We start from the raw sequence: 26,023 nt of genomic DNA, 5'->3' as shown, positions 1-26,023 counted from the left end.
CGTGTTGTTGGAGGCTGGAGGAGGGCTCAGCCTCAGCCAGGGCACCCCCAGCTCTGCTGCTCTCTCTGGATGATGGCAACAAGGTTCACTGAGCTCTGGTGTGTTAACAAACCAGAACTGTTCAGGAATCAAATCCTTCCCAGCAAGGTGGTACAGGATGAAGGCCTCCCCTCTGTGTCTTGGTGTGTTCTTGTTGCTTGAATTAAAATACAAGAGTAAAGCAAGGTTTTTTCCTCTATCCAGGAGGGACTGAAGCAATCCTGCCTGGGTTGGTGCATATAAATAGAATTGCAGCCTCAGAGATGGAGCATGGAGTGATGTAGTCAAGCTGAGGACCAAAGATCAGCCCCAAATAGATTATTGCAATATATCCCAGCCCTAAATATGTTATTGCAGTATAGCCATCTGTGGGAGCTTGAGAAAATCTACAAGACCCAAAACAAAGTCACTTGTTTGGTACTCATTCCAGTCCAAATCTTATCCAGAGGAATGCAAATACATTCTCTGTAGTTCCTGGGTTGTTTGTGCTGCTGGTTTCTCTGATGCTCAGATGTGTCTCTAGGAGTCAGTAGCACTTAGGGTGAGCAGGCTTTTCTCCCTGGCCAGCTGTGAATTCCCAGGAAATGCTGCCAGAGTCATTTTTGTCAGGACAAAAGCATCCTTTGGCGCTCAGAGCCGGAAAGTGCAAATCTTCTAACGACCCATTCTGTGCCAGGCTGTGGGTCATGGCAGTGCCCTTGGCCCCAGTTTCACCTGTTTGCAGAGTAGGTGTGTGTGTCCTGCCAGGGCTGAGGCAGCTGGAGCATGGAGGGAGGAAATAAAGGAGAGCAGAGCCTCTTCCATTGCACGCGATGGGGAACCTTTCTGGACCGGTGTCAGGATGGGATTGCTCCTCACCGGAGGAGTCTTTCTAGAGCTTTGAGGTGATCTCCTCGCTCCTGGCTGCTCTTAGTGCAGTTTGAGAGGTTAAATTTTGAACTGTAAACCTTCTGTGGTGTTTAAATTTATGTACATATGTATGGAATGGGAGGCAATCTTGTCTCTTGTGGCCTCCGTGCCACACTGACCTCATCCACTTGTGGAATGCCCAGACTCCTTTTAAAGCACCTTTAAATCCTTCCAAAGATGGTGCAAGAAGGATCATTACTGCATTTCAAATGGCTTCTTGGCTGAACTCGGGGCATTTCACACTGGGGTGAGCTCCAAAGCAGCAGTAACACAATCTGGGCCTCAGCCAGACTCAAGGTGGTTGCAAGTATTGGTTGTGCTGCACAAGAACATTCAAAGTTTCTTCTCAAATATTCAGAATTAGTTTGTCTTCCCTGCTTTCTCTGTGGCCACTGCAGATGGAAAAGCTGAAGTGTTTGGGGCTTTCAGAACCCAGATTATTATTTGAGAGTGAGGGAAATGTTAGGAGGAGCATTTTAGCCTAAGCTTCAGGTGGTTGTGTTTTTCCTAGAGAGGATGGTCTTGCCCTGAAGTTCTCGATGCAAAGTTTGCAGGGGTATTTTGACCAAAATGAAGAAGGGTAGTGAGTCTGCAAAGCTCTGATGTGGTGGTTTCCATGCTCCTGTATTTCCCATGGGTACAGGGAAGTGTGGATGCTGCATGTTGCCATTTGAGCAGATACTGTGGGAACACTGGGGCTGCAAAGCCCAACTCCCATCTTTTGGTTTTACTTGCTCCTTCAGGCTATTCTTCCCCAAAGAGATTAAATGATCCCAAAACCATATTTATACACTTGGAGCCAGCCAGTGACATAGAAATGGGAACACAGTAAATGCTCAAGAGCAAGAGGGTCTTTACAGCTGTTCATTCCTTATATAAATGCCTTTGAGCTGATCTAAAACATTTATGGACAGTTCCAGGGGCTTTACTGGGTGTTTTGCTTGTGCATGTTTACTTCGGGCCTGTAACTCTAATTTGCATTGTAAATTTAAATGTTCTGCCCGGTTTTGCATATCATCAACACTTACCTCTAAAATCTGGACTAGCCTTGGAAGGAAAACAATTAGTGTACACTGTGTAATCCACTTAAGGATCTGTGCAGCCTGGCTGCTCTTAGTGTTTCCAGAGAATCCTGATGGAATTTGTTTACCGGGCTGTTGAAAGCAGGTGTCTAGATAGAAATATTTATTTGTGTATCTAACAGCAGTGCTTCCAGTGTTGGGAACAAAACCACATAATTAGCACTGGAAGTCCTTGCAGTGTTGTTTTCTAGATTAATTTAACTCTTACCTGTTGAAATAAGTGAAAAATCAATTTGTGAAGCACTGGCTTCCTACGAGCAACAGCTCTGATTTCTCTCTGCAGGCTTGAGAGGCAGAGCTGGTGAAGCATAAAGTTAATACTTCGTGATCAAGCAAGAAACCCACTTTATTTTACTTGCTTTGATTGTCACACTCCTCTCCTAACGCTTGCCTGTTGGTTGTTTGTGCAGTTTTTAAGAAATATTACCACCACGGGCACACAGGAGATGGAAAATCACGGGCTGATGCTATCCCAGGCCTCGGCATCAACACCACCTTCTTGATGAACTCCTCAGTGAGCGAGAACCAGACTTGCACTCACGATGGGCACTACGGGCGTGAGACCGCCGTCCTCAGCCTCATGCTGATGTTGGGAACCCTTTGGCTCGGCCACACCCTCTATCAGTTCAAGAAAAGGTTTGTTTGGAGCTCAGACTGCTGATTATTTCATGTTCTCTCTGAGGGAGTCATTAACAGCTTAGATCTTAATTCACAGAATGACCAGGTTGGAAGAGACCTTCAAGATCATCGAGTCCAACCCAGCCCCAACACCTCAACTAAACCCTGGCACCCAGTGCCACATCCAGGCTTTGTTAAACACATCCAGGGATGATGACTCCACCACCTCCCTGGGCAGAAAATTCCAGTACTTTTTCACTCATTCTGTGAAAAACTTTTCCTAATATCCAACCTGTATTTCCCTTGATGCAGCTTGAGGCTGTGTCCTCTCATTCTGTCAGTTGCTGTCTGGTGAAAGAGACCAACCCCACCTGAGCACAGCCACCTTTCAGGAGCTGTGGAGAGTGATAAGGTCACCTCTGAGTCTCCTTTTCTCCAGGCTGAACATCCCCAGCTCCCTCAGTTGTTCCTCAGAGGGTTTGTGTTCCCAGCCCCTCACCAGCCTCGTTGTCCCCTCTGGATGTGGTCAGTTATCTCAACGTCCTTCCCAAACTGAGGGGCCAAGAACTGGACACAGCACTCAAGATGCAGCCTTACCAATTCTGCAACCCAAGAAAATCTGGTGGAAGCCAAAGGCAGGGATGAACTTGCCAGGGCCACCTGGAAATATTCCCAGCAGAACAAAATGTTCGCTCAGTGGATGATGCCCTTCCATCTTCGGACCTCACAAGTGACTTTCTAAAAAAGCTTTGGGTTCCCATTTCACATTGGGATCCTTGTATCTCCCTCCAAACAGGCATTGAACAATTTTGCTGGGCAAAAATTCCTGATGGTGCAGTCAGGTCTACTGGGAATGTACCTTCAGTGTGCTCCTGGGAGTCAAACACTGACACTAATTTGGGGTTTGCTGCTATTGCTCTTAAAACTCTTCATTTGAGATGCAGGAAGCAATTAAAGTAAAGTGGAAATGAGACACAAATTGGTGCTTGAAGGCCTTTTTTTTTCCTAGCTTGCATCTTATTTTCTTGTTTCTTTGTGTTTTGCTTCTGCATTCATCAACCTTCAAAGGCTCTAGGTTCCAGAAGATTTAGGGCTGAGTGAAATACTAATTTGTCACTCCAAGTATCTCTTCAGAATTGCAAGATGGGGCTGAATTTTCACCTCTAAAGTATTAAATGTTGTCTGGATTGAGTGATTGTTCTGACAGTGGGGTGCTGATGGTAATTTTTTGTCTCTTTTGCAGCCCATATTTGCACGCGAGGGTACGTGAAATTCTGTCCGACTGTGCCTTACCCATTTCAGTCCTGACCTTCTCTGTTGTGGGTTCCTATATCTTCAAGGAAATTGAAAGTAAGTTCTCGTTTTGTTCTCTGGAATACTGGGATTTATGAAAGAGAGAAGTGAAATCCTAGAAGAGTTTTGTTAATAAGTAAAGTTCTTCCATGTAATTTCACAAATACTGCGTGTACCTCCCTCCAAGAGCTCCAATTTCCTCACCATTAGATTTATGTAATTCAAAACCCTGATTAAATGAGGCTGAGACAAGAAAAATTATCCAGATGTGTCTTTTCAATGAGTTTGAGGTGTGTGTCACAATAAGGGAGATGAACAATTTCTGGCAAAGAACAAAGGGCAGAGTAATCAGCAGGCAGGAAGGGTTGTTGCCAGTCATATCAACATGGAGTTGGTCATCCCAGTTTGTCCTCTTTGTCTCCAGTTTGTTTTCCTAATTTAGGTGAAATGGTGCAGAGCATCTGGGCAGCTCTAAGTTACACAAGGAAATCTAAAAATGAGACACCATTCATTGGCCAGATAGATCAACTTTTCCATATCAGGAAGCGATAATGGGGACAGGAATTGCATTGTCCTGCAGTGACGTGAGCGGGTGATGTGAGGAAATGTATGGAAACAAATAAGAAATGGCTTTTTTTTTTTACTGTGATGGCCATTCCATCCAGTTGGATTGCAAAATGTTGTGTGGCCATGTGTGATTTATCCCTATCATGGATTGCTTCCAATGGTAGCAGTTTTGATTTATATTTTATACTAAAATGCCTTGCACAGCTTGTTGGAGATGAGGAAGTTCTCAAATGCCTCTGTGGGTTGATGAGCTGAGCATTATGGTGCTGGTTAGAAATAAGGCTTCCTCATCTAAAAACATGTTGCATCTGTGGAAAACAAGTTTCCCTCTTTTGTTTTGCTTCAATATCTGTAATGCCTCGCTAGGACTAGTAGTGGTCTGTCCCATCAGGATGGCAGCCAAGTCGTAAGTGGATGGAGGAAAAGAATACACCAAACCAGCCAGATGGACCCATCTTCCATGGCCTCCAGGCTTCCACATGCCAGAGCATCACGCCTGCTTTCCTGCTTGCTTCCCAGTACTTCGTGATGTGGGTAAAACATGGATGGTTGGATAAGAAGGTGCCTCCTAACGTCCTTCCCCTCCTCTTTGCAGTGTCCAAATTTAACTACAACGCCTCTGACAGCTTGTTTGTGCTGGCCCCTGTGCAGTCCCTGTCCATTGGGTCAGTGATGAGCGCCATGGGACTGGGCTTTCTCCTCTCCATGCTCTTCTTCATCGAGCAGAACATCGTCGCATCCCTCACCAACGCCCCGGAGAACAGGTAACGCCTCTGGTGCTGCTTTTACCTCTGTGGAGGGATGTTCCTGGGTCTGTCACCACCACTGCTAGCCCAAAGCTTGTCTGAACATCAGCAATTCAGGATTCAGGATGCGTTTCTAAGAATTCCTGTTGTCACAGGGGGAGGTAACTCTGCTGCTTAAATCCTCACCATCCCCAAAGCCTGGTGTTGAGGCAGTGAGCCAAAACCATGAATCCTCAATGAACTCATCACCTCGACCTGTTTCTTCTTTACTCTCTGCCCAACACCATTGTTTGTCACCTAAAGCTCTCAAGGCATTTTGCAGGAAGAGGTTGGGAGACCAGGGGTGACATAGTGAATGTGAAGTGGATATTTTGTACAGTTTGAGGTCTTTGGATGCACCTCAAGGTATTTAGGGAGTGTCTGACACATGTGGACACTTGCACTGCTCTTGCAGTACAGAGAATTTGTTGAAAAATGCGAAGTCAGTGACCTACATAAATGTTGTAGCACAGCGTGCTGCAGCTGAGCATCAGGAGGGTTTGGAGTTGGTAAATTCCAACTGAAAAAAGGTGGAAGTGCAATAAAACAATATGTCCAAGTCTCACTTATGTGCAAACTTGAGATGTTGCACTATTAAAATATTCCCTCTGATGTTTTTGTGCCAACTGCAATTAGATGTGATGTCAAGAATGAACGTGGATGACTTTTTTCCAGGGAAACTACCATGTCTCTGAGGATATTTTGCTAATGTGATGCGTGGGAGGGTTCTCTCCTTGCATAATATCCATTTGCATTCTCCATGTTGTAGCTGGAGTGACACAGTATTAGGAGAGAGGAGACAAGCTCAAATTCAGCTACACTAATTTAGTTTCCTTTGACCACCTCTTAACTCTATTATATCCCTTTAAGTGTTGCAATCTGTATGTAAGTGGGCCATCTCTTGGCTAAGATTAATTTCTTCTACACTTTTGGTATTTTCCACTAGAATGTCTTTAAGGAATATAAAATATTCTTTGGAGTTTTTCAGAGTGTTTTTCAGAGCACCTCAGTACAAGGCTGAGCTGATCAGGTGTTGGGGCCGGGATTTTTAGAGATGTAAAAACTAGGACTTGATACCATCTGCTTGTGGTACCATCACAGACGCCTTGCACTATCCCAGGTTGCTCCAATCCCCATCCAATGTGGCCTTGGACTCTTCCAAGAGTGGGGCAGCCACAGCTTCTCTGGGCAACCTGTGCCAGGGCCTCACCACCCATACAGGGAAGGATTATTTTCTAATATCTCACCTAAATCTACTCTTTGTTTGAGTCCATTCTCCCTTGTCCTGTCACTCCAGGCCCTTGTAAAGTCTTTCCCCATCATTCTTGTAGCTCCCTTCAGGTCCTGGAAGGCTGCAATTAGGTCACCCCAAAGCCTTTTCTTCTCCAGGCTGAACAATCCCAATTCTCTCAGCCTTTCCTCACAGCAGAGGTGCTCCATCCCTCTGATAATCTTAGTGGCCTCTTCTGGATTAATTGCAAGAGGTTGATGTCCTTAAAGCCTTCTGAAAAGAATGGGGAGGACAACAAACAATGACCCTGAGGGTGCTGGAGGTGCCTTTGCTCAGAAAAACCAGCACGTGAGCAGGAGCTGTGTTTCCAAAGCGTGAGCCAATGCAGGAAACACGTTTGCAATCCCACCCTTCCTGCCAGCACCTTCCAGAGGCATTGCAGGGTAGACACCTACCTGACCCACTCACCCCACAGCCTCCTTAGTCAATGGAGGGGGACACTCCCAGTGGGAGCAGGCTTTTGTCCCAAAACAAGCCCCACCCAACATTTCTGCTGCCCAAACAATGGCTTTGATCTTCGCGTGCTGGGTCAGCTCTACCAGCTCCATGTGCCTCGTGTCCAGGAGTGTCGTGGATGGCTCCAAGTCTGTGCTGAGGTGTTCAGTGGAGCTTGTTTGGGTGGCACTGACACATCTAAATGATGCTCCCTTTCCAGCTGGTGGTGCCCAGAGAGAATTCAGCTGATCCCTCGTGTTGTGTGAGGATGTCAAGTGCTCCAGTGGCAGAGATACAGCCATAGACCTTTCAGTGAGGGTTTAAGGTCTTAGAGCTGAATCCTTCCCCAGCTTTTTTTCTAAACTTTACTCATAATATCTCAGCAGTTGGTACAAGATAGGAATATTCAGGAAAGGGGCAGACCTTGGAAAAAATGGCAAGGTTAAAGCAGATGTGAGTTCAGTCTTGATGCTGCTTTCTGCACAGTCCTGGCAAAGTGGGTGTGCTCATACTCCTCAGTGCAGGCTGTCAGATTCCCCGTCCCCTAAAAAATACAACAGGGAGGCTCTGCAGCATTTGATGAACTTAGGAGCAAATTTCCTTGGTTGGCTACCAACCTTTTGGAATGTGTTGCCCAGAGAAGCTGTGGCTGTCCTCCCTAGAAGTGTCCAAGGAGAGGTAGGATGGGATTTGGAGCAACCTGGAGTAGTGAAAGGTGTCTCTGCCCATGGCAGGGCATTGGAACAGGATGATCTTTAAGGTTCCTTCCAACCCAAACCATTCTGTGATCCATTCCATGATTCTGTGACTACCAAGGAGGAGCTGAATTTTAATGAATTCCTGTCCCATTTTCTTATCATGCACTAGCAATTACATAATTAGGGGATTGCTGCAGCATACCAAGCACGTGTTCTGCCCATGAGGAAGGAGAGAGATCAGGGTTGCAAATAAGAAATTTCAGTGTCAGTACTTTGACAGCAAATGCTCAGGATTTTATCCACTCCTTCTGTGGACTCTGCGAGCAAACACACACATGGATTTTGTGTAGACTCTGCAATAAATGTAGGAGAAAAACGCTGATGAAATTTTCATGGGCTGTTACTTTAGTGGGCTGCCTTTCTGCTCAGAGTTGTTCTTTCCAGATGACAACAGCTTTGGGGAGCAAACCATCACATGTCACTGCTTAGTGTTGACACCATGCACACGGTAAATCCAGAGGTGTGAAATCTCTGTGTGTGTTCAAAAAAGGCAGCCTGTAGGGTTTGCACCAGGTGTAACTGCTGTCCCCAACTCCTCGTTCCAGGTTGGTGAAGGGCACAGCCTATCACTGGGACCTGCTGCTGGTGGCACTGATCAACACGGGGCTGTCGGTCTTTGGCCTGCCCTGGATCCACGCGGCCTTCCCGCATTCCCCCATGCATGTCCGGGCCCTGGCCTACGTGGAGGAGAGGGTGGAGAGTGGACACATCTATGAGACGTAAGTAGATCTCTTTGCATTCATTGGTGGCTTCCCAATCCTTTGGGAACAGTGGGTTTGCGTGGTTGGGGTGTTGGGTGTTGTATTCCAGATATGAAAGTGATGGAAAGGTGCACCCAGTGAACCTTGATTTGGCTTCATCCCCTTCACTCAAGCACTCAAATTCATGCTCTGGCCAGTGGCAGCATCCTACAGGGATGCACCCACTCCATTGCAAACTCTCCTCTGGAAAAGTCAGCCAAGGCCATTTTCAGTTTCAGCCTTGCGGAAAGCTGAGGAGATGCTTTGGCCGGATCTCTCCGGATGCTTTCCGCAGAAAGAATCCAGAGCTGATTCACTGCCTGAAACCTGTCTGGTGGTTATTACAAAGTGGAGGAAAAATGCACCATTATTTCAGAGCTCCCATAACATCTCCCACCACATTTTGGGAAGGAGATGCTTAAATTCTCTGTGTTTTAAACAAAAACAAGTGTGAAGCCATGGCTGGGTCATGGGTTTCTATTTAAGACCAACTCTTCTGTTGCTCTGAGTTGAGCAACGCATTCTTATCACAGACCTATTAAAAAAGAATTAAAAACCTTTTTCTCATGAAACCATCTCTGCTCTGGAGCAGATCTGGCCCGTTTGGTCTCAGTCTGTTGCAGTTGAGTGCTTTTACCACAGGAGCGGTAATTTCCACTCACATACCATTAGTTTTAATTATCCTGCCTTGGTTTCCATTTTCTGCATTGCCATTTATCAAAAGTGAGGCTAAGTGATCATTGACTTTGGGGGATGGAGTGGGTCTATCTTAATCTCAGTCTTGCCTTCATGCTTGTTTTGGTGCCAAATGGCCCCGCCCAGCCAGGCACAGCTGATTTTTGGGTCAGGGATGGACAGATTTCACCTTCCACATCTGGAAATTGCTGAGTTCTGCTGCTCCTTTTAACTCTTCTACAGATTTTTTTCCTGGGAGATCAGTCCCTTGGGTTTGTATTCCCATTAGGATATGTTGCTGTTGGTTGTTTCTACAACTGTATCTCTCTTGAATAAATGTTAAGCCCTATTTAAAGAAAAAATCAACTTTGAAATTTGAATTCTTTAGGGTTTTAATCAGTGCCCTTGCTCCTCATGTCCATGATCTGCTCTGGGATACCTCCACTCTCTGTTTCTTTGAGAGATGCAGAGCTCATACTTTGAAACCCATGTGCCAAACCTCCCTCCTGTGTCTCCTGTTGTCACTTTTAATATCCAAGTGCCTCTTTTTCCTGTTTTCCCCCTGTCTTGGTTCTGTATTCTGGCTTTGCTTTGACAAAGTCAAGTCCCCTGCCTGAACTAAGGACTAATTCCTGCACTTCTCCTCTCCTCCTTCACCCAGCTGTCCCCAAAAAAAAAAAAAAAGTGCCAGAGACGCCTTTTTGGCCACTCTGACTTAAATACAGCTCCAGTGGTTATCATGGACGGGCTGAGGTCTGCCCTGATCTCCTTGAGGGTGTTCCCTCATGGCACAGCTCTGCTCTGCTGGAGGCAAATCGATGCTGGGAACTGGATATTGGGAGTGAAAAAGGGAATGAGGGTTTCCTAGTGCTTTGAACTCCCTTTGAGACCAAAGCTTTTTGTTCTCTGCAAAGCACTGGGGCTAGAACAGGCGGCTCCAAGCAATGTAGTCATCTTTTTTTTTTATTATTTTTTTTTCATTCCCCCTTAGCCAGCTCTGCTGAAAAAGAAATGAAGCTCAATTAGAAAATCAGCTCTGTCTCCCTTGTCAGGCTCCTTGCCTTGCACTCAAATCAAAGCTCCCACGGGATGATGATATAAACAAGGATAAAGATCTGTCACAGCAAAAGCAAAATTTTCTTCTCCGCTGTAGAGAAACGATTTAAGTTTCCTGTGGCAATCTGCAAACAGCCCTTGTTGCTTACTTGGAGAAGTTCAGGAATGGCTAATCCCATGCTAGCCATATTTAGAGGATTTTGGGGCAACGAGCCTGGATTATGCTCTTTAATCTCCATTAATTACTTTATTTCCATCACAGCACAGACTTTCTGGAGCTGTTTCCTCAAGGGCCAAACCAGATTCTGAACACATGGAAATCAAGGATTCCTCTGTTGACTTAATGTGACTGTGATGTTCTTATTCTGGAAATGAGGTGCTAGAATTAGCAAAAGACCAATCTAAGGCTGGGAACATCAGTTTTTAAAATATCATGTTTGGTCAATTATGAGCAATTTTAGTTATGTTCTGATAAAATATTCCAAACTAATAAGTGGCATTAGCAGGAGCTGGCAGCAATTGCAGTACATCTTGCCTGTGATCAAACACAGTGCTGTGATTGCTGCATCCCTGAGAGATGGCTGCAGAGAATTCCATGAACTTCAGAAATCTCTTACCTAAGGGCTGCCACTCTGAGCTTGTTCTTGCAGCCTTGCATCTGATTGAAATGTGGTTTTGTAGCTCATTTTGCTCCTGAGCTCTTCCACTTGCATGACTTCCCTTGCAGACTTGTGTGTGCTTGCAGGGCAGGAGCCTCCCCAGAAGGAGGAGAGATCTCTGTCTGAAATAGCAGAAATTCTTCCTCTGTGGCTGACCTGGTGCTGGAGGAATTCCTGCTCTACCTGGATGAGGTTAAATCAGTGCATCCTTAAACTGCTCCTCCTCTGAGCCACCACGGAGTCTCATCATGGTGCTGGCAGCTCTGGAGTGGCCAGACTGGAATTGCTCTGGCACAGCACTTCCAGTTACACTTTGAGCTGCTTGGCTCTGTTCATCTCCAGCACTTCTGTGGTGAGCCAGACCTGGAGCCAGTGGGAAAGATGCCAAACTCAGTCCATTTAGGTGATGTCCCAGTTCCACCAGCTGGCAAGAGTGAAGCACTCTGCTTTCCCTCAGCTTCTTTAGGCACTGGCAGGGACCCCTTGGATGTAGGGGATCCAAAAAAATCTGTTTGGAAGGAGAAAAGCTGTAATTTAAACCTGTTGGAAGGTTACTTAAAGGTTAACACCTCTGTGCACCCTGTCCTGGTAATCCTGGATTTTTTGTAGGACCTGCCCGAATACTCACAGAAGAATTCCAGTGTTGTTCTCAGGATTTTGTGTGCTGTTTGTGGTACCTGTTGTTCCTTAGGTCTCATGACTGCTGGTGTTAATTCTGCCTTGTTGTCCAAATCCTCAGAGCAAGCTTTGGGCTGTCACCCTTTCCCTCCCTCTCCAAATACAGGTGTGGAAGGCTCCTTCATCCCCTCAGCTTCCTTTTCCTTCTTGAAGGTATAAACAGATTTGAAGTTCACCCTGACTTTACTTCTAAGCAAAACTCTCCAACTTAATATTGCAATAATTCAATCTTCTTCAGAACAAAAGGGGTTAAGAAGTCCCAGCAGTGCATGTGCAAAGGAGGGAAGTGTGTTTTGATAGATCTTTGGTGTTAATCCTCAGAGAACTTTGTGTATAGGGTTAATTCAGAATTTGAGGGGTTTCATCCAGGGAATGAGGTCACTAAATTACACCAGAACAACCTCTGGACAAAACTTTTCCCTCATAATAGGGGTATTTATTCACTGGCTTAGCCACTGAATTGTTGGATTTATCTTCTAAAAAAAAATAGGAATCCTCCTTTTCTCTCCTTGTAAGTAGTCTTGACAGATATGGGTTTTCTTTCCTCCTGTTGTTTCTGATTTTTTTTTTTCAGACTGGGAGGAGATGCTCACAGGTTTAGCTGGACTGCACAGAAAACACAGCAGCCTCCCCTCAAGCAGGTTGCTAAAGCTGCTGCCTGCTTCCCTGTCAGTCTTCCCCTCAAAAAAGCTCAATTTGTGGCCTGTCAGCTCTGGAAAATTTGCATTAATTAATGACATGTTTTGCATGGTAATAGGCAATTGCCCACAGCAGGACTGAATCCCTGTGTGGTGCTCTCAGCATTCCCTTCCATGTAAACAGGGAGATCCTCGTATCCATCAAAAACGCTGACTTGCTGTCAGGAGACGGCTGACTTTCTGTTTGTTTTTTGTTGGTTTTTTTTTTATTTATTTCTCCAAGACGTTCCTTATTTCCTGGAGAAGTCAATGAGTTTTCTTTGGGAGAGAAGCCAGTTGCATGTGCCCAGGGTAAAGCAAGGGAAGGATTACTGACCAGAAAGAGGATTCTTGGCTGGTTGATTTTTTTTTTTTCTTTTCTGCATTGTGCTAAACAGAATCAGTTTCGAGGGCAATTTAGTTCAGGATAGGATCTGTAGAGCTTTACAGAAAGGGAATTTGGCACTTTTCCAGCTGCTCTGTTTGAGCTGTGGATTAAGTGCCTGGCCTGGCTCCAGCCAGGCTCTGCCTCCTCAATGTCAGCACGGGGCCAGAAGTGCTGATTTCAGTGGTGGGGATGAGTTTCCCTTTCCCCGGTGGCACGTGTCCTGCTCCTCCAGGGAGCAACCACTGGGATAAACACTTACAGATCTTGGGGTGTCATCCCATCTCCTGACCCCTCTTTTCTTGCTGCCAGGATTGTGAGTGTGAAGGAGACCCGGCTGACAAGCCTGATTGCAAATTTCCTGGTGGGGCTGTCGCTGCTGCTGCTCCCGTTCCCCCTGCAGTGGATCCCAAAGCCCGTCCTCTTTGGCCTCTTCCTCTACATCGCCCTGACCTCCATCGATGGCAACCAGCTCTTTGAAAGGGTGGCTCTGCTGCTCAAGGAACAGGTACCCGGAGTCCTGGAGTTGTGTTTGCAACCCAGCTGTTCAAACTTTTGCTCTCTCAGTGTGGGGTTTCTTTGCTTTTTGGTTTGTTTGGGTTTTTTTTTTTTGTTGTTTTTTTTGGTGAGGGTTTTTTTTGGGAGTTTTAAACCCCTCTCTGCTGTCGTGTCATCTGCAGAGTACATACATTTTAAAAAGTAATAATATAAAATATAATAGGCACAACAACAGGAAATCATGATCTTTGATTTCCCCAACAAAGCTTCAGGCAGGTATTTTTTTTGGTGCTGTTTCACACTTTCATTTTGTGTGAAATACAGCAAGATGGGATTTTAAACTCAAAATGGAATTACATGTGTTACTGAAACCTCTCTGATGTGGGCTGAAAACAAACCTGGAAGATGTTTTTTTTTAAATCTGTCTCTGTTACAGGTGCAAAAAAATATGTTGTTTGGGAGTGTAGGTGGTACCTGGAGCAATCTCCAGCTCACCTTCTCTTATATAACAAGGGTCAAAGGCTTAATAAGCCCAACATTTGGCTCTGCATCTTTTCTAATCTGTCTTAATCTCTAATATTACATCCCAGAGGTTAAAACTGTGAAATTCAGCTAAAGATCACATTTGTCATGTCATGTCAATTTTTGAACAGCTACTGATGTATGCGACTTATTACTTCTGGTTTTAGTAGGAATTATGTGTGGAATTTTCCAGGTTTTGGTGTAAAAAATTAAAAAGTATTCTCAAATATGGAAAACTCCCTTTTGTGGGAACCTTTTCATGAGTCATGACACAATCTGAAAGCCACTGAGGCTGTGCTGGTGCCAGCAGACAGTTGCTCATCCTCTTCATTGATGTATAGACAGTGAGTCAAAGCCTGTGCTCAGACATGAGCAAGGAACTGTCAAAAGAAACCACCATATTTTGCCTATTAATGTCATTTTTTCCCCCCTTATTTCTCAAAAATGGCTGGCTTATAGGAGCTGAGAAAATCCCTGCAGTGTGAGCACAGCCTCTTCCCGCACTTTCCTCATCTCCTGGTTTTCTCCTAAAGGGGTTCAGCCAAGAGATGGGAGCAGCAGGGGCAAGCCTGGAGCCTTGCAAGGCTATAAAATAATGAGGAGCTGGGTGTCAGGTGGAGGAGCCATCGACAGGAACAGCACCTGGATGCATCTGCTCTCCTTCCCCCTGCACACCCCACAGGCACCTCTGCCTGCCAATCCCAGTCCTCCTCAGGGAATCTCATTCCTGCACTTCCCAAGATCCTACATTGCACTCCAGATGTTCCCAGAGGCAGTCCTGGCCCTGAGGGCTGTCCTGTCTTCTCTCCAGGCTCCCAGTGCCCCGTCATCCTCTGGGACTTGCTGCCCATGCTGTGGTTTCAGGCACTGGAATTAACCCTACAAATCCCATGTTCAGCTGCTGAACCTCTTAAGGACCCTGATGGTGCTGCATTGCTTGTACAAATGGATGACTTCCCTCAAAGCCTGGTGTCCCAAAGCCCCATTCTGCTGTCACAAGTCCAGGTCCCTGCATGTCTAACGTGTGGTTCTTCTCTTCCCAGACCGCTTATCCTCCGACCCATTACATCCGCAGAGTTCCCCAGAGGAAGATCCACTATTTCACAGGCCTGCAGGTCCTGCAGCTCCTCATCCTCTGTGGCTTTGGAATGTCACCCCTGCCTTACATGAAGATGATCTTCCCCCTCATCATGATAGGGATGATCCCCATCAGGTAGGAAGCTTGGCTGTCTTTTTTGCCTGTCTCCCATGCCTGGTGTCTTCAGGCTTGGATTGCTGGAAGGCTGAGGAGAGGAGAAACTGGGATCTGAGCTTGTCTAGTCTGGAGAAGAGAAGAGTGAGAGGGGATCTCACCAATCCATATAAATATCTCAGGATGGTGCCAGACTCTTTCCAGTGGTGCCCAGCAGCAGGACAAGGACTAAAGGCAGCAAACTAAAACACAAGAAGTTCCACCTCAACATGAGGAAGAACTTCTTTATGTTGAGGGTGGCAGAGCACTGGAACAGCTGCCCAGGCAGGCCGTGGGGTCTCCCTCTCTGGAGACATTCCAAACCCACCTGGACACGTTCCTGTGTCACCTGTTGCAGGGGGATTGGGCTGGGTGATCTCCAGAGGTCCCTTCCAGTCCCTTCTATTGTGTGAAGTCTGAGTGGTTCAGGAGAGTTTTCTGCATTTTCCAGACTAACCAGCCCCTGGAAGTGGGTAATGAGGAGGGCTTTCTTACCAGCTGCTCAGGCCTGAGGAGGAATCAGGATTTCACTGCTGATGGGAGTTGTGCAGAGGGTTCTGGGCTGGCAAGTCCTCTTCTTCCAGCTTCCCAGGAGGCAAAAACACTCCTTTTAGTGCCTGTGAGATGCCTGATCTTCCTAAGAAGCCAAAGTCCAAACCTCTAGGTGGTATTTGATAATATTCCTTATCACTTTGTAATTTGATTTTCCAGCAGAGCTGGAAACTTCTCCTAAGAGGGGTCCTTATCTCTTACCCAGTGCTGTGGTGACCTCCCAGACCTCCTGCACTGCTGGATGTCCCTGTCAATGATCAGCTGGGTGAAACTGGCCACATTTAGACTTAAAATACATGTTTAAATCTGGGAGGACCCCACAATATCCTAGAGGGAGAGAGAATTGAGAGAGAATTGTTAAGAAATTTAACTAATTTCTTCCTTGGGGTTCATTAGTAGCCACTGCCCACCGTTCTTCATTTAAATAATTCATGCTGTCAGTCCTTTGGATATAATGAGAGGCCATAAAAAGATCTTGGAAGGAGCAGATCAAGTTTCCAGGCCACTTGATTATTTTTAGGCCAGCATGGCACCAGTGATATCTGCTTGACTTTGAGCTTGCAGTCCCAGAGATTTTGCCTCTGATCCCAAAGTTCAGGGCTGCCAGTTTGTTAATCTGCACCACCTGCAGTGATGTTTTCCTTGGCTGATAACGATGGGTCCAGTCCTTTCTGAAACAAAAGCAAATGTTAGAGCTACCATGGCTTTCAACAGGATCATGGCAGAGCCATTTGGGCTGGATTTTAAAAGATAAACAGGCTTGGAAAACACAGAAATTATTGTTCCTCTGGTTGTAATGCCCTTCACACTGGTGGCACTTGGGGTGCCTGGATGAGTGGCTGGTAAATATTCCAACTGTGAGCAGTGCTGGATGAGTGGCTCTTGTGGGAATTGCAGCTCAGTGCAGAACAGAAAACATGGGGCACACTCAGCCAAATTCAGGTATTGGACATGGTATAAAAAACTCGATTAGTGTGGCAAGAATGCAGTCAAAAACCTGATTTTGTACTCAGAGCTAGATACTAATATGCAAATATATCTTCTTTTCAGTAAATAAGATGCTGTCAGTTTATGCCCTCTGTGTTGCTAACTCTTTCCAGGCTAGTTTTTTCCCAGCAGCTGGATAATCAGCCGTGCTGCCAAGGGGAAGATGCTGCTGCTGCCTGGCACAACATGGAAATTTGCCCTTGGCTTTCCTTCCTCTGATTTCTTTTGCCTTCATGTAGTTTCTGCGGCCTCCAGCCAAGAAGGCAGCACCATGATTCATGAGCTCTGTAGTTAATGACTTTTTCCCAAAGATTTGGCACTCTAAACAGATGAGGCAATTGAAGAAATTTAATATTTAATATATTTTCTCCTTTTTTTTTTAATAAATGAAGGGAGAAAGAGGAGATGGGACAGTAGCCAGGGGGCAAATTCAAGAATCAAACACAAATGAGTGAGTCATGGCTTGGTGTCCCATCCAGATCTCAGCCACGTCCCAAAGCCACATTTCCATCCATCCAACAGCTTTAGAAACATGATTTGTGTGGTCATTAGTGAGGGATCACTGGTGTGGTCTCAGACAGATACTGAGAAGCCACTGAAATCCATTATTGCAGTGGAAAACAGCCAGTTGGAGGAAAACTTGATCTCTTTGGGTATTCCCAGTTCCTGGCTTAGATCCAGAACTTTGGGATAATGAGTTTTTGGTTGCCCACAGAAGAAACTTCTCTCCAAGTTCTCTCTTATCTGGGCTCCCGTGGCTCTCAAGCATTTTATTCTATCATGGCTCTGTTTAAGGAGATCCTGGTATTTCTCATTAATAAGTGATGTTTGGGATCTCTTGCACAGCTGTTGAAATCTGAAACTGATTTTTTGGTGCTTTATGAGTTATTTTAACAGCTGAAGAGTCGCTTCCTTATTAAACAAGGGAAAATGCCACATAAATGTGCAATTTTTTTTTTATTGTTGTGGTTGTTGTTGAGTTGTAGTTTGCATTTTATTATAGGTTATTTTATTTATAAAATATTTAATTAGTTAAAATTATTATTTTAAAATATTTTTTACAATTCATTTAAGTTTGATTTTAATGTGTGAAAGTAGTATGAAAGTAGTGTTATTATTTTTAAAATGATGTATATAATTTAAGGTAGTATATATGTATTATGTATATAAATTTATAAGGTAGAATGAAAGTAGCGTTAGTTCTTATTTTAAAAATAATGTATATAATATTATTTATTTAGGTAAATATATTATTTGTTTTTTATTTAAAATTTATTTGCGTATGTGAATAGTTTTATTTATATACAAGATTTACGAGAGCGACTTCACAGTGCCTTTCTAACCCAAATATATTAATTTGTGAGGATATTTTTGCAAAAAAAATCAAATGAAAAAATAAAATTTCAAGTAAGGGAATCCCTGTCTCCACGTGGAGAAGCCAGACACCAGGTCAGGATGGTCTTGTTTGGAGTCCTGGCTCTTCACCTCTGTATTTTTGTCACCCTGAGACTTGGTGGTGACAGAGCTCTAGGAAAGTGACTTCCTCCTGTGAGGATGAGGATGTTCTCTTTCCAGCTGGAAGGAGGAGGCTCTTGCAGAGGGAGCCTGGCACTGCAGTTCCTATAAACGCTGCGTTTGCTTTTTTGGGGGGGTTTTGCTGTCTCCACGTTGTGTCCCCCTCACTGGGTGAGTGTCACGGCCAAACTCACCTGGGAGCTTTGGGACAGGGAGGAAGATGCTGCACAAACGGGGACTGACCCCACTCTCTGCTCTGCCTTAGGTACAACCTGCTCCCGAGGATCATCGAGGCCAAGTACCTGGATGCCATGGATGCAGAGTACTGAGACTCCCTGGCCTGCAGAGCAGCAGAGACATCCCCTTTGGGGCCAGCCAAGGCGTGGCACCATCTCCTGCAGTTTTCTTTCACCACTTTCTTCGTGCTCTGACGTTGGCAATGCACTCCTGTCACAGCTCCACGGGGCCTGTGCCAGACCGAGGGAGCCTTGGGCTTGAGAGGACGCTGCTCCCTGGAGCTGTGAGGCGAACAAGCTTTATGGAAAACGCTACTTTCCACATCCCCAACCACACAAACCCCAAAGATCAGCCTGGCTGCGTGGTTGGAGCATCCAGAGTTGTCCTGTGTTCCCTTGTTTGAGGGTGGGGGTGGCTTTTTTAATGCACCACATCCTTTTCTTCCCCAACACTAAGAACAGCAACTGACCCTTGTTTTATAGAATGACAGCCCTGGCCTGGCCTTTGAATCCAGTTCCCTGTGCACCCAGTATTCCCAAATTGCTGTTCTGGGTGGGATGGCCCCGTGCTGAGCCACTAATGTCAGGAGAGATGGTGGCTGTTTTCTCACATTCATGGTTTTGGAAACAGTTGCAATGTGTACTGCTTCAACCCACAGTTTTGGATGAATTCTTAATCCCAGCAAATGAGCTGGGAGCATTCAGAGGCTGGGCTCTTATGGCCCTGTGGATGAAACCCCTGCTGGGTTTGAGCTGTTTGGGCATTAGTTTGGATCTTTCTCCCATTTCTCCTGGGTAATCAAACACAGAATTGTAGGTTTTGCACAACTGCAGCATTTTTTGCTTGCACCCAGAGGGCAGTTGTGTCGAGGTTGCATATACATATGTACAGTAGTGCCTATGTGTACATATATACATATGGAGTTGTGTATATATTTTGCATAGATATACAAATAGGCCTGGTTCTTTCCAAATTCACAAGTGTTTTGTGCAGTCAGTGTTACCCACCATGTCCTGACCATATACTTGTTCTCTGCTTCAGTGCTGCTTTTTCTCATTTGAGAGACGGTCACTTTTATTCCTTTGGAAGCTGCTCAGTTACTGCTTTTGTTCACGTGTTGCTTTCTTCAAGGTGTTTTCTTTGCTTTCTCCTTCCTGTGGCTTGAGACCTTCATCATTCTGTCTCGAGGCTCCAACATGTGAATTTTTCATTTAATTTTGATGTACAGAATGCAATGAAAGTTTTCCTCTTTTCACCTAATCAATACTTGTTGGTCATTTCATTGTTTCTGTTGCGTAGCTGATTTCCAGTTCCCCCCTCCCCAGATGTTATATTTCTGGATGAATCTTAACTTCTGCTGTCTTTTATATTTCAGTTTATTTAATTTTGCTTGTACTAGGGTCAGTTTTCTTATTTGGAGTACTGTGAAACAAGCTGCCCTTCAGTTCAGTGCTTGGCACATCACAGGTCACAGCTAAAAATGTTCAGAACATCGTGGACCTCGGTGATGAACTTTCAAAAGAGTAGAAATGAGGGAAGAAGAGGAATGTAAAATATGAATTTATCAGCACAGAGAAGTGTTTCTTACCAGTTGCTTGCCCAGCAGATGATGCAGAGTTTCTTCCTCCCACCCCAGCATGGTGAGGGAGACCAACCCAGCCATGAGGGAGGAAGGCTTTGGGTGCAAAGCTCCTGTGCTGATGCTAAGCCAGGCTCAAGCCACTGCAGATTTGGTGTATTTGCACTAAAGATCAGAAGGTATTTAATTTTTGTGGAGCTGCCCACGGCTCTCAAACACGTGTGCAGAACTAATTTTTTCATTTTCTTATGAAACCCTTTGTATTGAGACTCGGTGGAGGAGAGCAGTGAGAGATCCATGGATTTATTTCCCTGAGGGAATTGTAGGGGAAACCCCTCAGCTTAGCAAGAAAAACAATGTCACAGATAGCAAAAGCATGACCTTCATGTGGCACCAAGCTGATCTGGGAAGTCTCAGGGTCAGGTTGGCCACCCCAGTGCATCAAGGCAGGGAATTTGGCTTTCAGCAGCCTCGGGGGCAGCAGGAGCAGCTCCTGCCATGGCTGACAAGAGCAGGTACAAACCCAAACGTGGTTTCTGAACACTTTCCCCAAAATTCCCTGGCTTTTTAGTCATTTCTGTGCCAGGATCACTCAGAGCAGTGTAGCAAGGGCTGCGTGTAGGAACAGGGGCAGACAGGATTTCAGAGGTGGCAGAACTCTGTCTGATCTTCAGTCAACAGCAAAAGGGCAGGTGACAGGCAGCAGTTCAGGACCTGCTGGAAGCCAGGGAGTGCAGAGGGCTGCTGAGGCTGAAATAACATGTTTTTCCCACAGATGTCAAAAGATTTAAGCAAAGCTGCAATCAGAGGTGTCATCCTCTGGCTGAGTAAAGCTGTAACACACACGTGTCCTGTGGGTGAATTCCTGGTGTCTCCACAGGAAGAAGTCACCCTAGGGGATGGTTTAAGTGACGCTGTGGGTGCTGTGGCTGGAGGAAGGACAGGATGTGCCCAAGGGAATGTGGCTTTGGCCCTCTTTGAGGCTCTGGGTGGGATTTCCTCGGGCACAGAGCCATAGTGGGGTGGACTGGCCTGCAGGTTTTACCAGATGAAATAGTTTTGAGATGTACCCTCCATCCCCCACTTAGAAGAGCCAAGAATGTCCCCATTTAAATTTGAAATATCAATTTCAGATAGGGTCAAATGTTGCAGAGAGAATTGAAAATCCAGGCAGCAGAGAGGGTTAAATAACCACCACAACTCTGGTTTGTATCTTTTATTTTCCTTCACTGGTGTGACTTCAGTGTTTGTATTTTCTTTGTAGCATCAGTAGGATTCTGTTCTGCAGGGTTTTTGTTCTTACAGAAGTCAGGGGCCAAAGAATCAGCTGGTGGGAAATCAGCACAGCTTGAGGGGGGGAAAAAAAGCTGTGCTGGCTTGGACTGGTTGAACATTTGGACCTATGTCTCAGTATTTGGGTGGAAGGGAGATGTGAGACTCGAGGCCTCTTGTCTCAGAAGGGGTTTTTGTGATCCTGCAGAGGATTTATTTTATTTTTCCATGCCTTTTCTCTTCTTGTTTGCTTCTGGTTTTGCTGACTTAAATGCAGGCGTTTCCAGGAAGTAGCTGACTAGGGAAGGAGGGTTTGTTCAGAGTTGATTGAGCACTTTAATACTTCTGTGAAGGTTTAAGACAATTAGAATGTAAAAGAAGTTTTATTATAAGCTCTTTGTATACGCACAATGCTCTGTATAACTGTTGCCAAAGAACTGAGTCTGAAAGGTGTCAAGAGCTGTTGGGAGAGTCCGTGGGGTTCGCCTGGCATTGCAAGGCAGGGAAAAGCTTCTGAAATGAGTGGATTTTGGAAGTTGGCATTTGACAGCTGCCAAAACGATCAGAAACTGGAGATAGAATAAAATTCTACTCTCAAACTTGTAGTTTTTGATCCTTGCATTGAATGTAGGAGCTAGAAGTGAGCTTGACAATTAAAATCGGATTTGTACCTGACTGGTTTTGTTGGTCTGAGACTTTATTTTGTTGCTTTTGAAGATGTCCTTGACATGCTGTGTGTGGGATTTGATATGTTTGTCCATGTAAATGAAGGGAAGTAGGTGAAAAGGTGGAACTTGCTGAACAAGCAGTGCAGCACTTTTGGGATTGCTTAGGAAGCACGGCTGACAACTGCACTGCAACAGCCCCAAACTCCCTGGCACCAACATTTGAAGTTATTTAATAAATGTCAAGCTCCACTTGGATGTGCAGCAGAAGGATGGGGATGGAGTAAAGTGATTCATCTGGTTTGGCTCAGAGCTGCTGCTGGTGAAGTGGTCCAAGGTGAGCCCCAGCACTGTGGGACACAACACGAGCTTCCTGATGATCCAGGGAACTGGGATGCTCTGGAAAGAAACAGGGTGGATGGCCACACTTATGTACAGTTGTAGGTTCTTCCCCAAAATTCCACATCCCCAGCTGCACCCAGAGCCTGAGACTTCGCAAACTTCTGCTCCTGAGATTTGGCTGCTTTAGGAGCTGCTGCTGCACTCTCCTCTGTGGACACTCCTGGGAGGAGCAGGAAGTTCCCCCAAAGTTGGATAGAGCTGGAGAATGTTCAGAGGTGGGAGGGAAGGGCTTGGTTTGGGAAGGTTTTGTGGAGTTCTCAGCAACAAGAAAGGGACCTGAGATGTCACATCACCAAAAGCAGCTCCTGTTTTCCAGTGTGTCCCACAGGCATCTGCACCATCATTGTCACGCATTCATGTTACTCCTTTCCAACCTTTTTCTATTGTTTGTTGCATTCTGAATCTGCCCTTTGCAGGGTTTTCACCTGCCTAGAACGTTGATGGGCAGAGCCAGGGGTGGCTCAAGCACCCCTGTTGTGTCTGTTCCCCCAAAACTCAGTGCAAGCGGTTTGCTGTCATCTCCTGACCCAGCTCTCTGCTTCCCCAGCCCATTCTAGAAGCTGGCTCTGGAATTTCCACTGGGGAAACGCCAAGTGGGAATGTTTCCTGGAGAACCTGAGCCTGTGTCTGGCAGTGGCTGCTCCTTGGGGCTCCTTTGCCAGACAAGCAATGATGAGGATTGATAACTGTCCAGCAGTTGCTCCTCCCCATCTCGTCAGAAATCTCCTTTATGGCCCCTGTTCCAGTTGGGATGTCCTCCTTTCATCTGCCAAGCTTCCAAAACAACCTCAATAGACATAATGGGGTGGGGCTGGGTTGTTTTCTGTATGGAGGCCTGTGCATGTTAGAAGAGAATCATCATCTCTAATTGTTTTCCTGTCTAATTAAGGCATTGAAGGACCAAACCCTCGCCATTCCACTGGTGGCTGCAGCGCTGCTTGCAAAGAGCAAACCATCAACGTTGTGGGCAGAGCAGAGGGGAGGGAGTTGTTGCAGTACAAGCTTTAGAATCACAAATTAGCACTTTGCTCTTTGGCTTTTGGGTGTTTTCCTTTCACACTTCCCTGGCTGTGTCTTTCTTTGCCTTGTACAAAACGCTGCATGAGCTGGGCTCGCTTGGCTCTGCTCTGATGTCACATTAAATATTGAAGAGCCTGTCCTGGGGGAGCTGCTGCCTTCTGCTCCCCATCTGCCTCTCCTGCAAAGAGCTGCTCACTTGGAGACTCTGCTCTTCATCCACAAGACAAATTCCTGCTGCTGCAGGAGCAGTGCCCCAGCAGGGGCACACAGAAGGGTCACTCAGCCACAGAAGGGGAGCAAAATGCAAAGAGTTGGGGGAAAAAGCTTGAAAATAAAGTCTCTCCCTCCTGATCTGGGTGATGCTGGCACTTCTGAGCATGGGGGGAGAACCAGGAGCTCTGCAGCAGTGAGGTGTCTGTGATGTGATCAGGGGCCTGCCTGCAGGAAATCCTCCATATCAAATTCAACACGTGGGGGACTGATTTCAGTGCTGATTTTGGGAGGGCTGGGAGAAGTTCTCATCTGCCCAGCAGCAAGAGTTGGTGTTCTGGAGCGCTTGTTTTAGGTAAGTTTTCCATGACTGGATGGCCTGGGTGGTTCTGCAGAGGTGGCTGGAGCAGAAGGTGCAGCCCTGGGTGCCCGGAGCATCCCCAGAGCTGGGGGTGAGCTCTTTGGTGGCGGTGACAGAGCTCAGGCCGTGTCCCCTCCTGTCCGGAGCTGCTTCCCCTGGGAGCTCTGCTGGCACCTCTCTGGGGTTCAAAGCATCACACTGCTCAAATTTGGGACCAGTGCCACTGATTTCAAACAGCACCTCCAGGGAGTGCTGGCCTGCTGGAGCAGGATTTTATGGGAATCACATCTTCATGGAATCACAGAATGATTTGGGTTGGAAGGGACCCTAAAGCTCATCTCATTCCATCCCCTGCCATGGCACAAACACCTTCCACTGTCCCAGGGTGCTCCAAGCCCCGTCCAGCCTGGCCTTGGGCACTTCCAGGGATCCAGGGGCAGCCACAGCTTCCCTGGGAATTCCATCCCAGCCCCTCTCCACCCACCCAGGGAACAATTCCTTCACAATCTCCCATCCATCCCAGCCCTCTGGCAGTGGGAAGCCATTCCCTGTGTCCTGTCCCTCCAGGCCCTTCACTGCAGAGCTCCCCTTGCCTGCCCAGGTGTTGGCAGCTCCCTCCCATCTCCACCACTTCTGATATTAAAAAGTGATTATGATCCTGGCATTTAGTGGCCAAGTCTGGAAGCTGCAGCTGCAGGAGGTGTTGGATGTGTCCCTTTGAAGCTGGGCCGTGCTCTGAGGTGCCCAGCAGGTCCAAGTGGATCCGTTCCCATGGGAGAAGGAATGATCCAGCTGCAGAGCACAGCAGCCACTGGGGAGTGAGGAGCTGCTGAGTGACCCTGGGAGGGTTTAGCCTGTGGTGTCACACTGGTTTAATCAGTGACTGAGGGCTCTGCTATTTCTGGAGGTGTTTATCCCCTCCTTTCCCTGTCCTATTTGTTGGTGTGAGTTTGTACCTTGTCCCTACAAAGGAAAGACTGGACTCAGTGATCCTTGTGGGTTCCTTCCAAGTCAGGAGATTCCATGAGGTGTTACCCCAGGAAACAGAAATTCTCTTCCTAAAAACTGCAACAGTTCAGCTGCTTAAAAACCCCAAACTTTATCCAAAGCACAACCTCAAATTAATGCAAACCAAGCCCTTCCCCGTGATCCCACCTGAGAAAGGCGTATCCTAAACACATATATATCCTAAATTCTCCCTCATTTCCCCTCCTGCCTTCCCTGGAGGGAGTGTCTGTGGCAGCACATTTCTCTCTCTCTCTCTCAGGATTTTTCCATAGAGGTGCACAGAGAGAAAGAAAGAGAAAACAATTTCTATTTCTGCTCCTTGTTTTTCTCATGTGGAATGTGCTTGGAGAATTGTTTACCTGGGGTGATTGCTTGGTTGGATTCTGGTGAGGATTGTTTGAGCCTGATGGCCAATCCAATCCACCTGTGTCTGGACTCTGGCAAACAGGGTCACAAGTTGTGAGTAGTTAGATTGAGTAGTTAGAGAAAGTAGCATGTAGTTTTAGTATCTTCCTTTATATAGTATATTAATGCCTTATAGCATAGTTATAATAAAGAAATCATTCAGCCTTCTGAAATGATGTTGGACATCCCCATTCCTTCCCACCGGGTTCGCCTGCATTTTACAACAGAGTGTCAGTGCAGGATAAGCCCTGCTTAAGAGGAGAAACCTTCCAGGGGCAGACCCAGCTCATCTCCAGCCCTGCATCCCCCTTCCCTGCAGCATGGGGTGGCTTTCCAGCCACGTGTAGCAGTGCTGGGTTTATTTCCCCCCATGATGTGTAGCTGGTTAAATCCATCTCCACTGGGAGACCAGGAGGTTTTCCCCAGGATGCTGAGAAGGGATTTGAAGTGAGGGAGATCCCTGTTCAGGGATTTCTGGCCCATGGATACTGCGTTGCTTTAGAGGCTCTCCCAGAGCACGTCCCTGATCTGGTGTTGATTTTCCAGTGAAGGATTTCTTTTGATAAGAGTTGCTTGGAGGGGGAGGGAGGGAGAGGGAATTCCTTGGTTGTATAAGGAAGCTCTGTGTTTAAAATGGAAATAAAAAAGAAATGTGCTGTTTATATATTTCTACTTTTTGCCCAATCCCCGTCTTTTCTTTAATCTGAAGTTCCTGGCACAGTCTGGGTTTCTTTCCCAGTGCTGAGAGTGTTTCTCTGGGGACTGGGGATATTTGTGTAATCCCCAGCACTAGGAGAATTTGAGCATCTCAGCTGTGACTGTAAGAGCACGTGTTTGACATGTGAGACTCTGGGGAGCCAAAAATTGGATTATTTCATCATTTAATGGAGAATAACTGCACCTTTTACCTGA

At 46.2% G+C, this 26,023-nt stretch overlaps 2 protein-coding genes across 9 annotated transcripts in view; both read left to right on the top strand.

Annotated features, from left to right (window-relative positions):
- The window catches only part of SLC4A11 (solute carrier family 4 member 11), a 136,549-nt gene extending 114,834 nt beyond the window's left edge, over window positions 1-21,715 (top strand). For all 8 annotated transcript variants that reach the window (XM_068189040.1, XM_068189043.1, XM_068189041.1 and 5 more), the window contains 7 exons: window positions 2,441-2,666; window positions 3,892-3,998; window positions 5,104-5,272; window positions 8,323-8,496; window positions 12,960-13,155; window positions 14,711-14,880; window positions 18,218-21,715. In XM_068189040.1, the coding sequence (XP_068045141.1) occupies window positions 2,441-2,666; window positions 3,892-3,998; window positions 5,104-5,272; window positions 8,323-8,496; window positions 12,960-13,155; window positions 14,711-14,880; window positions 18,218-18,281 (1,106 nt within the window). In that variant the 3' untranslated portion in view covers window positions 18,282-21,715. The remainder of the gene's footprint in view (window positions 1-2,440; window positions 2,667-3,891; window positions 3,999-5,103; window positions 5,273-8,322; window positions 8,497-12,959; window positions 13,156-14,710; window positions 14,881-18,217) is intronic.
- The window catches only part of DDRGK1 (DDRGK domain containing 1), a 224,203-nt gene that overhangs the window by 67,318 nt on the left and 130,862 nt on the right, over window positions 1-26,023 (top strand). The window lies entirely within an intron of this gene.

The sequence above is a fragment of the Anomalospiza imberbis genome, chromosome 4 (assembly GCF_031753505.1).
Source record: "Anomalospiza imberbis isolate Cuckoo-Finch-1a 21T00152 chromosome 4, ASM3175350v1, whole genome shotgun sequence".
NCBI classification, from domain to species: domain Eukaryota; kingdom Metazoa; phylum Chordata; class Aves; order Passeriformes; family Viduidae; genus Anomalospiza; species Anomalospiza imberbis.
Note: the sequence above shows the minus strand (reverse complement) of the source record. Positions and strands in the feature narration are given on the sequence as shown.